The sequence below is a fragment of the Hemitrygon akajei genome, chromosome 1 (genome assembly GCF_048418815.1).
Source record: "Hemitrygon akajei chromosome 1, sHemAka1.3, whole genome shotgun sequence".
In the NCBI taxonomy this organism is placed as follows: domain Eukaryota; kingdom Metazoa; phylum Chordata; class Chondrichthyes; order Myliobatiformes; family Dasyatidae; genus Hemitrygon; species Hemitrygon akajei.
The window spans coordinates 209,196,903-209,209,937 of record NC_133124.1 but is presented as its reverse complement, the minus strand read 5'-3'; the positions used below and the strand labels follow the sequence as shown (position 1 = coordinate 209,209,937).

The 13,035-nt window shown below is 41.4% G+C and overlaps 1 protein-coding gene across 1 annotated transcript in view; it reads left to right on the top strand.

The window, feature by feature from the left end:
• Positions 1-11,355, top strand: part of LOC140734884 (serine/threonine-protein phosphatase 2A 55 kDa regulatory subunit B alpha isoform) — an 83,541-nt gene extending 72,186 nt beyond the window's left edge. The window contains exons 6-10 of the mRNA XM_073059541.1: positions 1,341-1,518; positions 3,267-3,431; positions 4,627-4,796; positions 8,184-8,275; positions 10,426-11,355. Of these exons, the coding sequence (XP_072915642.1) occupies positions 1,341-1,518; positions 3,267-3,431; positions 4,627-4,796; positions 8,184-8,275; positions 10,426-10,705 (885 nt within the window). The 3' untranslated portion in view covers positions 10,706-11,355. The remainder of the gene's footprint in view (positions 1-1,340; positions 1,519-3,266; positions 3,432-4,626; positions 4,797-8,183; positions 8,276-10,425) is intronic.
• Positions 11,356-13,035: the final 1,680 nt, after the last annotated feature.

Genomic DNA, 13,035 nt, shown 5'->3' with positions numbered 1-13,035 from the left:
CAAACCTCCACTGCCTTCCAGTTATACCCACTCATGGGGTAGGCTTTGGGAGTAAACTTCGAAGGAAAAATCTGGAGCTGGAACCCCTGAGGCAGTCCCACGTTGAATTCAACATTGACTGGCAACGCTGCCACTGGTGCCAAACTGTATCAGTTTCTGCTGTTCCAATGGGTTCATCATCTGAGTGGAGAGAGGGAGCTTGCTGGGCAACAGCTGGGATGCAAAATCCATGGTCAACCCTGACCAGTGGAGGTCTACTACTATTGCTGTGACGTGTAGAGCTGTATACCAGATATAAGCAAACATTTCCAAAGGGAATTGAATTTAATTGACTTTATTACTTGTGTCCTTCGTGTACATGAGGAGTAAAAGTCTTTACGTCTCCGTCTAAATGTACAAAGTGCAATTTATATTAAACAGTATGTACAACAGGCCAGTCAATATAACCTAAAAATACAATTGTATCAGCATGAATTAATCAATCTGATGGCCTGGTGGAAGAAGCTGTCCTGGAGCCTGTTGGTCCTGGCTTTTATGCTGTGGTACAGTTTCTTGGATGGTAGCGGCTGGAGCTGCAGTTTGTGGGTTGGGGTGACTCGGGTCTCCAATAATCCTTTGGACCCTTTTTACACATCTGCCTTTGTAAATGTCCTGAATAGTAGGAAGTTCACTTCTACAGGTGTGCTAGGCTGTCTGCACCACTCTCTGAAAAGTTCTGTAATTGAGTGAAGTGCAGTTCCCATACCAGACAGTGATGCAGCAAATCAGGATGCTCTCAGTTGTGCCCCTGTAGAAAGTTCTTAGGAATTGGGGGCCCATACGAAACTACTTCAACCATCTGGTGCAGATGTAGTAGTAACCCATACCAAGTCCTGTTATCCTGCTTTCTAGCCTGTGCCTTTCTCCCTACATCCACTTCGTCACAGGGAGATAGACATTACATCCTTGCAAAGCAAATTATTCCATATTCTCTGCATGTAGGAACTTCTTAACAACCTGTTCATTTTCTGAAATTTGAAATCGACTCCCTAAGCATGATTTTTTTTTTGTCTGTTCAATTTCCATTTTAAAACTTAATTTTCTGAACCCACTACGCCATATCTCTATAAAACCTGAGCAGTGGGACAACTTGTACTTGTGCTATAGTCTGCCACTCTCCCTCATGAAATGAAATTCTTTCAATAAGAACTACTGAAACATGATATAAAAACAAGATTAGATAAACTCGGCGTGTCAGGCAACATCTGTGGAAAGATTATACTGTAATGTACAGTGATATACCTTGCTCCATTCTGTTTATATTGTTTAAAATTTTAAAACATCTTTTTGCTCTTTCCCAGGTGCCGGTATTCAAACCTATGGATTTAATGGTTGAAGCAAGTCCTCGAAGAATATTTGCTAATGCGCACACATATCATATAAACTCTATTTCAGTCAATAGTGACTATGAAACTTACTTATCAGCCGATGACCTTAGGATTAACCTGTGGCATTTAGAAATCACGGACAGAAGTTTTAGTATCCTTATCATTTTGCACACATCCTTTTCTGGGCAAAAGCTTTCTTTTTTTTCCAGGCAACAGTGCTACTTGACCTTGGCTACCATGCTAAAGATTATTTCATGTAATGTTCTGTTGGTATTGTTCAACACATTACCCTTTGTATCCTAAACCCGATATTGAGTATTTAATGTGATTCACAGCCTGGCTTTCCAGTATTTTGTAGGTGCATGGCTGTCAGGGCAGGTTAATGGTTCTGCTGATCTTCCACGATCAAATATCTGGACAATGCTGAGGATCCCTGGATTAATTGTGCACACTCTTGATTCTTCCAGACCAGTTGTGCATACCTAGAAATGCAAAGCAGCAGGCTTGAACAGCTTCTATGGCAGCATCTATGGAGAGGAATAAACAACCGGCGTTTCAGGCCGGGACACCATCAGGATTGGAAAGAAAGGGGGCAGAAGCTAGAATGAGATGGTGGAGAGAGGGGAAGGATTACATGCTGACAAGTGAAAGGTGAGGTGATGGAGAAGATAGATCTGTGGGTGGGATAAGGGGAGTGAAGTGAAAAGCTGGGAGGTGATAAGTAGAAGAGGTGAAGGGTTGAAGAAGGAATATTATAGGAGAGGGCAGTAGACCATGGCAGACGGAAGGAGGAGGGGCACAGGTGGAAGGTGCGCAGCATGTGAGGAGAAGGGAAAGAGGGGGGCTGGAATGGGAAAAGAGGAGAAGGGAGATATTACTGAAAATTAGAGAAGCCGATGTTAATGCCATCAGGTTTGAGGAGCCGCACCTCATATTCCACCTGTGTTGCTCCAAATTTGCATTATCTACAGAATCTCTTGTGTTTGTGATTTGAGCAGCTTCAGGAGTGTTATGAATAAACCAAGTCATATACAGCTCATTTAATCTGACAGCTCCTTTTATTGATCTGAAGATTTTAGTAGCTCTGCCAAGAAGTTTGCTTTTATTCCACATGTAACAATATAATGTACAGCTAAATCTGAGCCAGCTACAGAAGGTTTTTTAATGTTTCTGTTGCAAAGGAAAGATAATTGGAAATGGAAAATTGCTCAGCAAATCAGGTAGAGTCTGCAAGGAAAATATTTCACTTTTCAGATCGATGACATTTTGGTTGCAGAGTAAAACTAAATTTGGTTGAATTGTTAAAATGGACAATTTATGTTACAGACAGCAGTAATCTTGAGGAGATCTTGGAGAATGCAGGCTTAGGTATGGGAGAGTTCTATGGAATAACAAGGCAGCACGACTGACTTGTTGGCACAAGTTAACATGTGGCTTGGGATGGGCAGCCATTAGAATGAATCAGATTTCTCTGGAACTTGGGTAGTTGCAGTTATTTATGGAGCCTGAAGTTATTTATTTTGAGGTGAATTTGACCAAGCCTTTTATGGTAATAGATTGCAACTAACTGGCGGACAATAGCCATAATGAAAGACTGGTTGTTGGGTTTTGTGAGGATTGTGGAAATGGGTCGCAGAAGAAGCATGAAGACATGGGTAACCATCTTGGGGCTAATATTTTTCCTGTTCTAAATATTGTCCATTGCAGAGTTGAGCCTTGCAGAAGTGACTTTTTTTTTGCTTTAATAGTTTATTTTTCTTTGCTATAATTTTATGGAAATGGGATATTTCTTGGGACAGTTGCAATCATAAGCTGAAAAGATGACTTTTCCATCCCCCGACTAGGCTGTCATTTTGTGTGGCCAGTTGTCCTAGTATTACCCTTGATGGCCTTTCTCAGATATTGTAGATATCAAGCCTGCTAACATGGAGGAGTTGACTGAAGTGATTACAGCAGCAGAGTTCCACCCCAATCAGTGCAACACATTTGTATACAGCAGTAGCAAGGGAACCATTCGACTGTGTGACATGAGAGCAGCTGCCCTGTGTGACAAACATGCCAAATGTAAGTCGGTGACTCAGATATTTATTCTTCAGTGATTTGTAATTTCAATGAATGCTCCTTTCACATGGCTTAGAAATCAGCCCCTTTTGATTGGACAATTGCAACAAATTGTCAGTGGTTCAGTAACCACTGACATTTAGCAACCTGCTGCAATCTATTGCGGGCAAATAGTGGAGCCAGAATACCTATTTGTTGGCTGACAGACTTGATTTATTTCTCAATGTTTCTATATCTTGTACATCTGTTTTTGGTTTCTGTAGCGGTTGTCCCCTAATATAAAGAAAGCAGGATCCCATGGTTAATTTCCTACATTACACAGACTGATGTAATATTACAATATTGGTACTATGACATTACTCCTTGTATCTCCTAAACTATTTCACAGGCAAGGCTAGCTCTCTTTCCCTGCAGCCCCCCCCCCCAACCCCCGAAGTGGATTGATTATTTCATTCTTTCTGTTTCTTGCTTCTGATCCACGTCACCATGTTCTGTTACATCAGCACCATTCTAGTCCCTTCCTCATGCACAACCACTCCATGTCTTTCTGCAAAGAGTTGATTTTTCCTTGTAAAAGAACTCAAGAGTCCCTGTGGACTCACGATGGAGATACAACTTTGGTTGACCCTTTAAAGCAGGGGTTCTTAACCTCCTTTATGTCATGGACCCCTATTATTAAGCGAGGGGTCCGTGAACCACAGGTTGTGAACCCCTGCTTTAGAGCAAATTGATAATTTGGCATTGATTTGGACCTCTTACATTGAAGGTTGTGATGTGACAACCAAAATTCTGCTATACCTGGTTTGTCAATTGGAATCCTATTATTTACAAGATATCTATGCACTAAGACAGGCGGATCCAAAAATCTGGCTAAAAATAAGGAACATTTTCTAATGATTAAGATTCTTTATGGTACCATGTCCACTGCCTTGTGGGACTACATGTTATGACAAAACATAAGTTTCTGGTTTTCTTAGCAAATAATTTGATGAGATTCTAACTATTTTATTTGTTGAACATGCATTTATTTACATTTCTTGCTGTAAATAGGGATACTCATGGGCATGAATTTAATATTTTACTGGATAGGTGTTGAATATGTTGTTTAATCAAGGCGACAGTTGTTTAGTTGCTTCCAAGTGGAATATAAAATAAAAGATCTTTCTGGACCATCTCAACATCTTTTCCTCCCCAACAGTGTTTGAAGAACCTGAAGATCCCAGCAACAGGTCGTTCTTCTCAGAAATAATTTCTTCAATATCAGACGTCAAATTCAGTCATAGTGGTCGCTACATGATGACACGAGATTACCTATCAGTGAAAATCTGGGACTTAAATATGGAAAGCAGACCTGTGGAGACATACCAGGTACACAAGTTTCTGCTGTTTTGCATTGGCAGTTTGGTATGCTGTTTGCTTGATAATTGTGTGATTAGGGCTTTATGCCAGGGTCCATTTTTCATTTTTTCAATTCATGCACTTGGGAAAGGGCCAATACAGAATATACCCACAGTAGCGTAGTGGTTAGCGAAATGCTTTAACAACACCAGCAACTCGGGGTTCAATTTCACCACTGTCATATGTTCTGCCCTTAATCTCAAGAGTTCCTCTGGGTGCTCCGGTTTCATCCTCCTTCCAAAGATGTATTGGTTAGGGTTGCTAAGTTGTAGGCATGCTATGATGGGGCCAGATGCATGGCAACTGTTGTAGACTGCCCCCAGCACATCATCGGACCATGTTGGTCATTGACACAGGCAGGGCATTTTACTTTGTAAATCTGACAAATAAAGCTGATCTTTACCCTCTACCAAAAACTGCAGCAGACAAACAGCACCTGCTAAACCAATGTGTTATTTTCCCATGTGTCCTGAACTATCCAGTGATAAAGGTATCTAATGATGTACTAGGGACACTTGTTCTATAAATTCATTGGCACCAGGAATTGTCTCAGCTGGTTATAGCTGGGAACTGGGAATGAGAACACAACCTTATATTTTTGTTTCTGGCTACGGCATCTTTTTATATCAAAGCTAACTTATTTTACCGTTTGCCACAAAAGGACCACTTGGCAACTAATTCACAAAATGCACTAGACAGATGTGTATCTTTTCATGCTGCCTTGTGCAGTTTTTAATGACCAATTAACTGGTTGGTTTTCGGTCTGTGGGAGGGAACCAGAGTGCTTGGAGAAAACCCACAGGAGGTTGTGCAGACTCAATACAGATGGTGTTGGAACTGAACTCTGCCCTGGACTGTAATAGTGTTGCAGTAACTGCTACACTATTGTAGCATTCAGTTTTGGGTGATAGGTTATATTTTAATATTACGCGCAGGTTCCCAACCTGGGGTCCGCAGACCCCTTGCTTAATGATATTGGCCCATGGCATTAAAAAAAGTTGGGAACCTCTGTGCTATCATGAGGAAAACTTGCATTGCAAAGTTCCTTGCTGTCTTAATATCTCACATAAAACAGTAAATATGATAGCTATGCACAGACATGGCAAACATTTACAACTTGCACAATCCCATGGACAGTTGTGATATGAATGACTGGTTATCTTTTTGTTTTTTGCAGTCTGTGTGGTGAGACAGTACAGGAGAGTTCTCCATCTAATGTACAAAAGGCAGCATTTCTGACTCTGTATTTTTACCTCAGTATTGATTTAGACTGTCAACGGAAATGGAGCAGCATTTACAGCTTTCTGGCTTGGATAAAAGTACTATCAACTGAAGCAAGCTTAGACCTATACTCAGTGACCACTTTATGAGCTAAAGAAGTAGAACTCACTGTGGTCTTCTGCTGCTGTAGCCTGTCCACTTCAAAGTTCAACTTGTGCATTCAGACATGCTCTTCTGCACACCACTGTTGTAATGTGGACTTATTTGAGTTACTGACAATTTTTTGTGAGCTTAAACCGGACTTGCTATTTTCCTCTAGCCTCTCTCATTAACAAGGCATTTTTATTTTACAAAGTTCAAAGGCTTTTTCCACTGAGGCCAGGGGAGAAAAAAGCTAGAGGTCATGGGTTAAGGGTGAAGGGGGAAAAGTTTAAAGGGAACATGGGGGGAGGCTTCTTCATTAAGAGAGTGGTGGGAGTGTGGAATGAGCTGCCAGATGAAGTGGTGAATGCGGGCTCACTTTTGACATTTAAGAAAAACTTGGACAGGTACATGGATGAGAGGGGCTTGGAGGGATATGGCCCAGGTGCAGATTAGGCAGAAAAATGGTTCGGCACAGCCAATAAGTGCCAAAAGGCCTGTTTCTCTGCTGTAATGTTCTATGGTTCTAAGTTCAATGTATTATAGAAGTACACATGTCATCATATACAACCCCGAGATTCATTTTCTTGCAGAGAAACTCAATAATTCTATAATAGAATGGGAATCATAATAGACTCAATGTATGACCACACCAACTGGGCATTCAACCAGCGTGCAAAAGACAACAAATTGTGCAAAAACAAAAAGAAATAAGCAATAAATATTGAGAACATGGGATGAAGAGTCCCTGAAAGTGAGTCCATAGGTTGTGGTAACATTTCAATGATGGGACAAGTGAAGTTGAGTGAAGTTATTTCCTTTGGTTTAAAAACCTGATGGTTGAGGTGTAGTAACTGTTCTTGAACCTGCTGGTGTGAGTCCTGAGGCTCCTGTACCACCTTCCCAATGGCTGCAGTGAGAAGAGAGCATGGTCCTTGATGGATGCTGCTTTCTTGAGACAACACCATGTAGATGTACTCAATTGTCGGGAAAGCTTTATCCATGATGGACTGGGCCATATTTTTGTAGAATTTTCTATTCAAAGCTGTGATGCAGGCAGCTTTCATTCTCGATAAACCATAGAGACTGTTATGCTTGAAAATCCCAGAGATCAATTTCTGAGACACTCAGCCTCTCGTCTGGCACCAGCAGTCATTCCATATAGCGTTTGGTCTGAACAACAATTGAACCTCTCGACCATGCCTGCATGCTTTCTGCATTGATTGGCTGACAAGAGCAGGTGTACCTAATAAAGTAGCCACTGACTGTAGGTACAAAATCAGCTGCTTGGTGTCTTAAAGAATGGTTGGGTTAGGGCAGCATGAAGCAGAAAGCCTATGTCCTAAGGACCCCTTACTACTGTGAAGTTGCAGCCTTTAAATTGTGTCACTTTTTATGATCCCTTGATATTTGCACCGTGCATGCAAAAGTTGGTGCACATCCTTTCAAATCTCTAATGTTACTGTGTCTGATGCAAATTACCTGGTTTAATTTTGGTGCTGTTGCTCCTTAATTACTTTTGCTTGATCTAAGGCATCGTGTTAAACTGAAGGAATGATAATATGGAGACAGCAGCTTAACTGGTCAAGAGTTGTTTCACATGCTGTAATTGCCCAAATGTATCAGGGTGACTTGGAAATTTGATTGGATTCTGATGAAGCAAGACTGATTTCTCTTCGTTACCTGGGGGGGGGGGGGGGGTGGGGGGACATATTGGTTTACTTTTTATTTTCCTGACTTGCTTTGTAAAAAGAATTCTGACACTCTTCCTATTGATAATCCCACTCCCTTAAGTTTATTTAACCCTTAACCCTACACCCTCACCACCTAAATACTGAGATTTTCAAATGTTGCACCTGGCTGTATCAGTATATTAAAGGATTTAATGACAGTCTACTTATGCAGAAAATTACTTGTGATCTTGTATTTTGTATAACACTCCAGATGAGTCTTCACTGTGGCTGCACTAGTGCTGATTGTTGATTGTTCCTACAGGTACATGAATACCTCCGAAGCAAACTCTGCTCACTATACGAAAACGACTGTATTTTTGACAAGTTCGAATGTTGTTGGAATGGATGTGATAGGTAAAAGTTGATTCTTCTACCATGAGATCTTCAATTGTTCTTGCTGTTGGTATCTATTTTGGTAAATTGTGTCATGGGACCAGTGATTGTTGTGTGCTCTGTGCTTCAGGTACAGTGATCCAGTGCTTGACAGTGATTCGTTTCAGATATTCATAGCTTGTAGTTTTCTTTGAAATATAACACTTGTTCAGGGTTACAGTAAAACTAGGAGATAGGAAAAGAGCTAGGCCATTTGGCTCATCTGAGTCTACTGTGCTATTCCATCATGGCTGATATCCCTCACAATCCTTCTGCTGCCTTCTCCCACCTTCTCCCTGTAACTTATGACACTCTTACTAATTAAGAACCTATCAATCTTTGCTTTAAATATACCCAATAATGTGGCCTTCACCCTGTCTGTGGCAATGAATTCCACACATTCACTTCCCTCTGGCTAAAGAAATTCCTTGTCATCTGTATTCTAAAGGGATGTCTTTCTATTCTGAGGCTGTGCCTTCAGGTCTTAAACTCCCCAACTCTTCACATCCACTCTGTCTGCCAAAGCAGCAATGAAATTTAGTTTAGTGCCTTTTCTCGGACTTGGTAAATCAAGCTTGATATGTCTACAGTTTCCAGGGATGGGCAGCTAGTCTGACTCCTGAATAGAGCATAGACCTGAGACTCTTCCCACTGGGTAGGATGGCTGCTTCGATTGAACAGTGGTTTGGCTGGTTGCAACATGCTGTACTGCAGTAATACGTCTTTTATTGAGATCATGTTCTCTTTCCCTGGTGAGTAGATGGAAGAAATGTGACCTTGTTTGGTGATTGAAAGCTGGATTCCCATTTTGTGAGAGTTAACAAATGTGGGGGGACTGGATTCTCAATATTTTTACATCCTAAAACAGATGGGGTAGGGTGTAGCCAGTTGATGCTTACTGAGTAATAGGAGATGGGGTTGTCTTGTCTTTTACATCTGCCTCAATCTATGGAAAACTTGTTCAGTAAATTTGGGATGAAAACAGGTTCGTGGCAGAGGTTGAGTCACAAAGGCGAAGATCACTTGTCTGGCATGCTGGCTTTAATTTAGTACATTTAAATAATAGTTCAACCTGTAAATCAGTACTGTGACTCACTGATAAAAGTTTCAAAATTTTATAATTTGTTTTCAGCAAATTAAGGTGGTTAACAATCAGAAGGCTTAACTGAGTTGATGTTTGAAAAGATCAACTGATTGGCTGCGTCCCTGTGAACAGCAAATGAATTGGTCTGACGTTCTGGAAATACTAGTGGGATTGCTGAGTTCACGATTTACTGAAAGCAAAGTTATGCCATTGTTAGTGATTGCAGGCTAGAACCTTTTGTGTACTCATGTTTTAAATATGTAATGGGTGGTCATCTAATATAATGTTTTAATTCTATCCACTTGATCCATTTGTTAAGTACATTTCAAGATTTTCTTCCTTACTGACTTGCCTGGAAAAAATATTTTGAGCCTGGGCATATAGAGTGATGTGTTGGTCACGGCATGAGCTGCAGATTGCACACGTGTTTTGCACTTTGGCTTGATGCTTCCAAAGTTTCTTGCAATGGGGCCCATCATGTAAGTTTAGAGCAGTTGCTGTTACCTATCATTAGTGATCAGTAGCTCATTCTGAAAACTTTGTCTAAATTTTCAAACATTGCTCTTGGTGTAAATGTTGGCTCCATATTATGGCATCCATTAGTGAAGACTTGCCGGGAGCATGGTTAACACTGAGCCATTGTATGAGTGAATTCATGTTGAAAAGAAAAATGGTAAATGGCTGATTCACCATAAATTGGAAAGGTAACTGACTTTGTGCAGTAAGTGTTGCAGGTTTTGTGAATTCTAAATACTGTGTGGTTGTAGCTTTGCCTTGGAAGGTTATTCAGTAGCCAGTGTTTGCAGTACCAGGCTTGGTCAATGCATTAATGCAGCGAGTCCCACAAGCCATTCTAATCTTTGAGACTGACATAAAATTAACGAGCGTCTTTTCAAAGCCACTTAGATTTTTAAAAATTTGTAAGGCTCTAAATTGTCAGTGATATGTTAATAATCTTGTGATGTGCCAAGCCAGAGTTTCAGATTGCAGCAAAAGCTCTTGTACTGACTCAGTGATACTAATGGTTGAATGTTTTACCCCCTTCCAGTGTTGTCATGACTGGGTCGTACAACAATTTCTTCAGAATGTTCGATAGAAACACAAAACGGGACATTACGCTAGAGGCTTCGAGAGAGAACAGCAAACCACGGGCTATCCTGAAGCCACGTAGGGTGTGTTCAGGCGGCAAGAGGAAGAAGGACGAGATTAGTGTTGATAGTCTGGACTTCAACAAGAAGATCCTCCACACAGCTTGGCACCCCAAGGAAAATATCATTGCCGTAGCCACAACCAACAACCTGTATATATTCCAGGACAAAGTGAATTAAAACCTGTGCAGTGAAGAAAGAATCCGATTCCTGCCTAGTTAAGATAGTGTAGCCTTTGTATCTTGTAAGAGAGAGGCCCATTCTGGCCCCCTCCCCACCTCCTCTCTTCAATCAGTGCCATTTATAACGCACACCAGTCACGTTATCGCAGGGAATTGTTTTTACTTCTATACCCAACCCCACCCAAATTTGCAACTTATGATCGCTAGTCATTTGGCGGGGAGGGAGGTTGTCTCTGCATTACAAATTATGGGCTACTACATTAGCATTTTACTGCATCAGATCTTCATTTAATCCACTCCTTTGCCTTCCATTGTGATGAGGTTTTGAGGAAGAAGTCCTTCAGTCATGGTATGGCAATGTTTTACTGTGTACCCTCATTACCGTAATGTTCTCTAACCCCCCTCGCCCCCACCCTCCCCCCTTTTTATCTACATACAGCTTGTTGTTAATGCTTGTAACATTCCTTCTCTGACCTCACGGATTCCTCCATCCGGCCCCATTGGAGTGTAAAGGACATGACCAGGTCAGAGTTGGGTCAGTGGGTCAGGTGGTTTTTGTTGCATACAGATGTTTTAACAACCGACTGTAATATTGCTGCCCTGCCATTTCTGGCACCAGAAAAACCTACTGAATAAAAATGATAAAAATAGCTCCTTTGGTGCTTTTCTTTTTGGAATTAACTGTACTTTTTGAAAATTCCATGTACTCTTTTTAACGGAATGCATTAAAGAGCGTGTCTAATACTGGTAAGTTTTAATGATGTTTGATGTAATGGAATATAAATCTTAAGTATTTTCTACACGGTGTTAATAAACTTGTGCGTTTCAAGGGGACGCCAGTGGGCTTGACGAAGTCCATCTGTGTTTACTGTTTCATTTCCGCCCACCCCCAAACCCCACCCTTTCATTTCTCAGTGTTCTTTTGCGTCTTGTGAATTGCATGCAGAACTTGCGGTGCTTAGCCTTGAGCTACACTTAACTGCAGAAATTTGGGATCTGATTGCTTCTCAGTGTGAGTGATCTGGGTCAACACAATGGGCAAAATTGTGATTGCGGATATAATGTGTGAAGTTTCAGGTGGGAGCCCTTCTACAGTTACTCTGATTCATTCAGTGTCAAAAATTGAGCAGTAGGTGCTGGATTTTCATTTAAGTTGGATAGTTAAAATCTGAATTGGATCTGGTAGCATTCAGTGAATTCCCTGCCCTTGACACCAGTATAAAAATTACATCCTTTTTGCTGATATCATTAGACCAGTGGAAGACTGATTTGACCCCACTTAAAGTAACTTGGTGTGGAAAACAATGTTTCTGGTCACTAATGCTGCATTGCCACTGGGTAGAATGGAGGTTCCAGTCCAATTTGGTTTTAGATACACCATGAAGGATTTTTTGACCACTGCTGTGACTTCAGCATATCTGCTGGGATGGGGTGGTGGGGGGACTGGTATGGTACTATTTCAAGATTGTGCCTCAAGATCTTCTAAAATTATTTACGTGCAAAACAAAACCACAACAGCTGCTGTGACCTCATTGATTTGAACCTGAGGTGGTTAGACATTGTTTGCTCCAGCTTATCTTCATTTCCCTCTGATACCTTTCTCAGTACCAACCAGTAAGATGTCAACAGGACCAGAATTCCAGGTAAGTTTTGCTCTCTAATTGGAGAAAACTGGAGCAGTACAATTTTTGCTGCCACCTACAGTTGTGTGCAAAAGTCCAAGGCATGTATATATGGGTAGCATGCTTAAGACTTGCACAGTACAGTACTTGTCAATGTGGAGCAGAGTCTGCAAATCTGGCAGGAGCAAAGGATGTTGGGGATGGTGAAGGTGGAATGCCGTGGGCCAGGTGGCAGGTGAGTGGTGCCAAGGGTGAGGTTGGCGCAGGTGCAGATGCACCCAGCCCTGAGGCACCAGGCAGTCATTTGATTCCAAATGATTGGTGCACTGATTATTATAGAATGTCTCTGTGGGGATTCCCACTCCCTTTCCTGCCCCCCCACCCCTTTCCCCAACCATGATTCCCCTCTCCCTTCCTCCTTCCCACTCTCAGTCCACAATAGAGACCCATATCAGAATCAGGTTTGTCATCACTCTCATGTCATGACTTTGCCAGTGGCAGTACAGCACAATACATAAAATTACATATATAATGTGCCTAAAATCTTTTGTCCTGTATCTTAGCTAGTTAACTCACTGTAGCAGTTATCATGGATTTTTGGATCTTTCTCAACTCACTCAGTGTTATGTCATTGAACTTAGTAGTTGAGCCTTAAGAAACTGTTTGTTTCAGTTCAATGGGCCACCTGAAGCCTAAGTTGACTGTT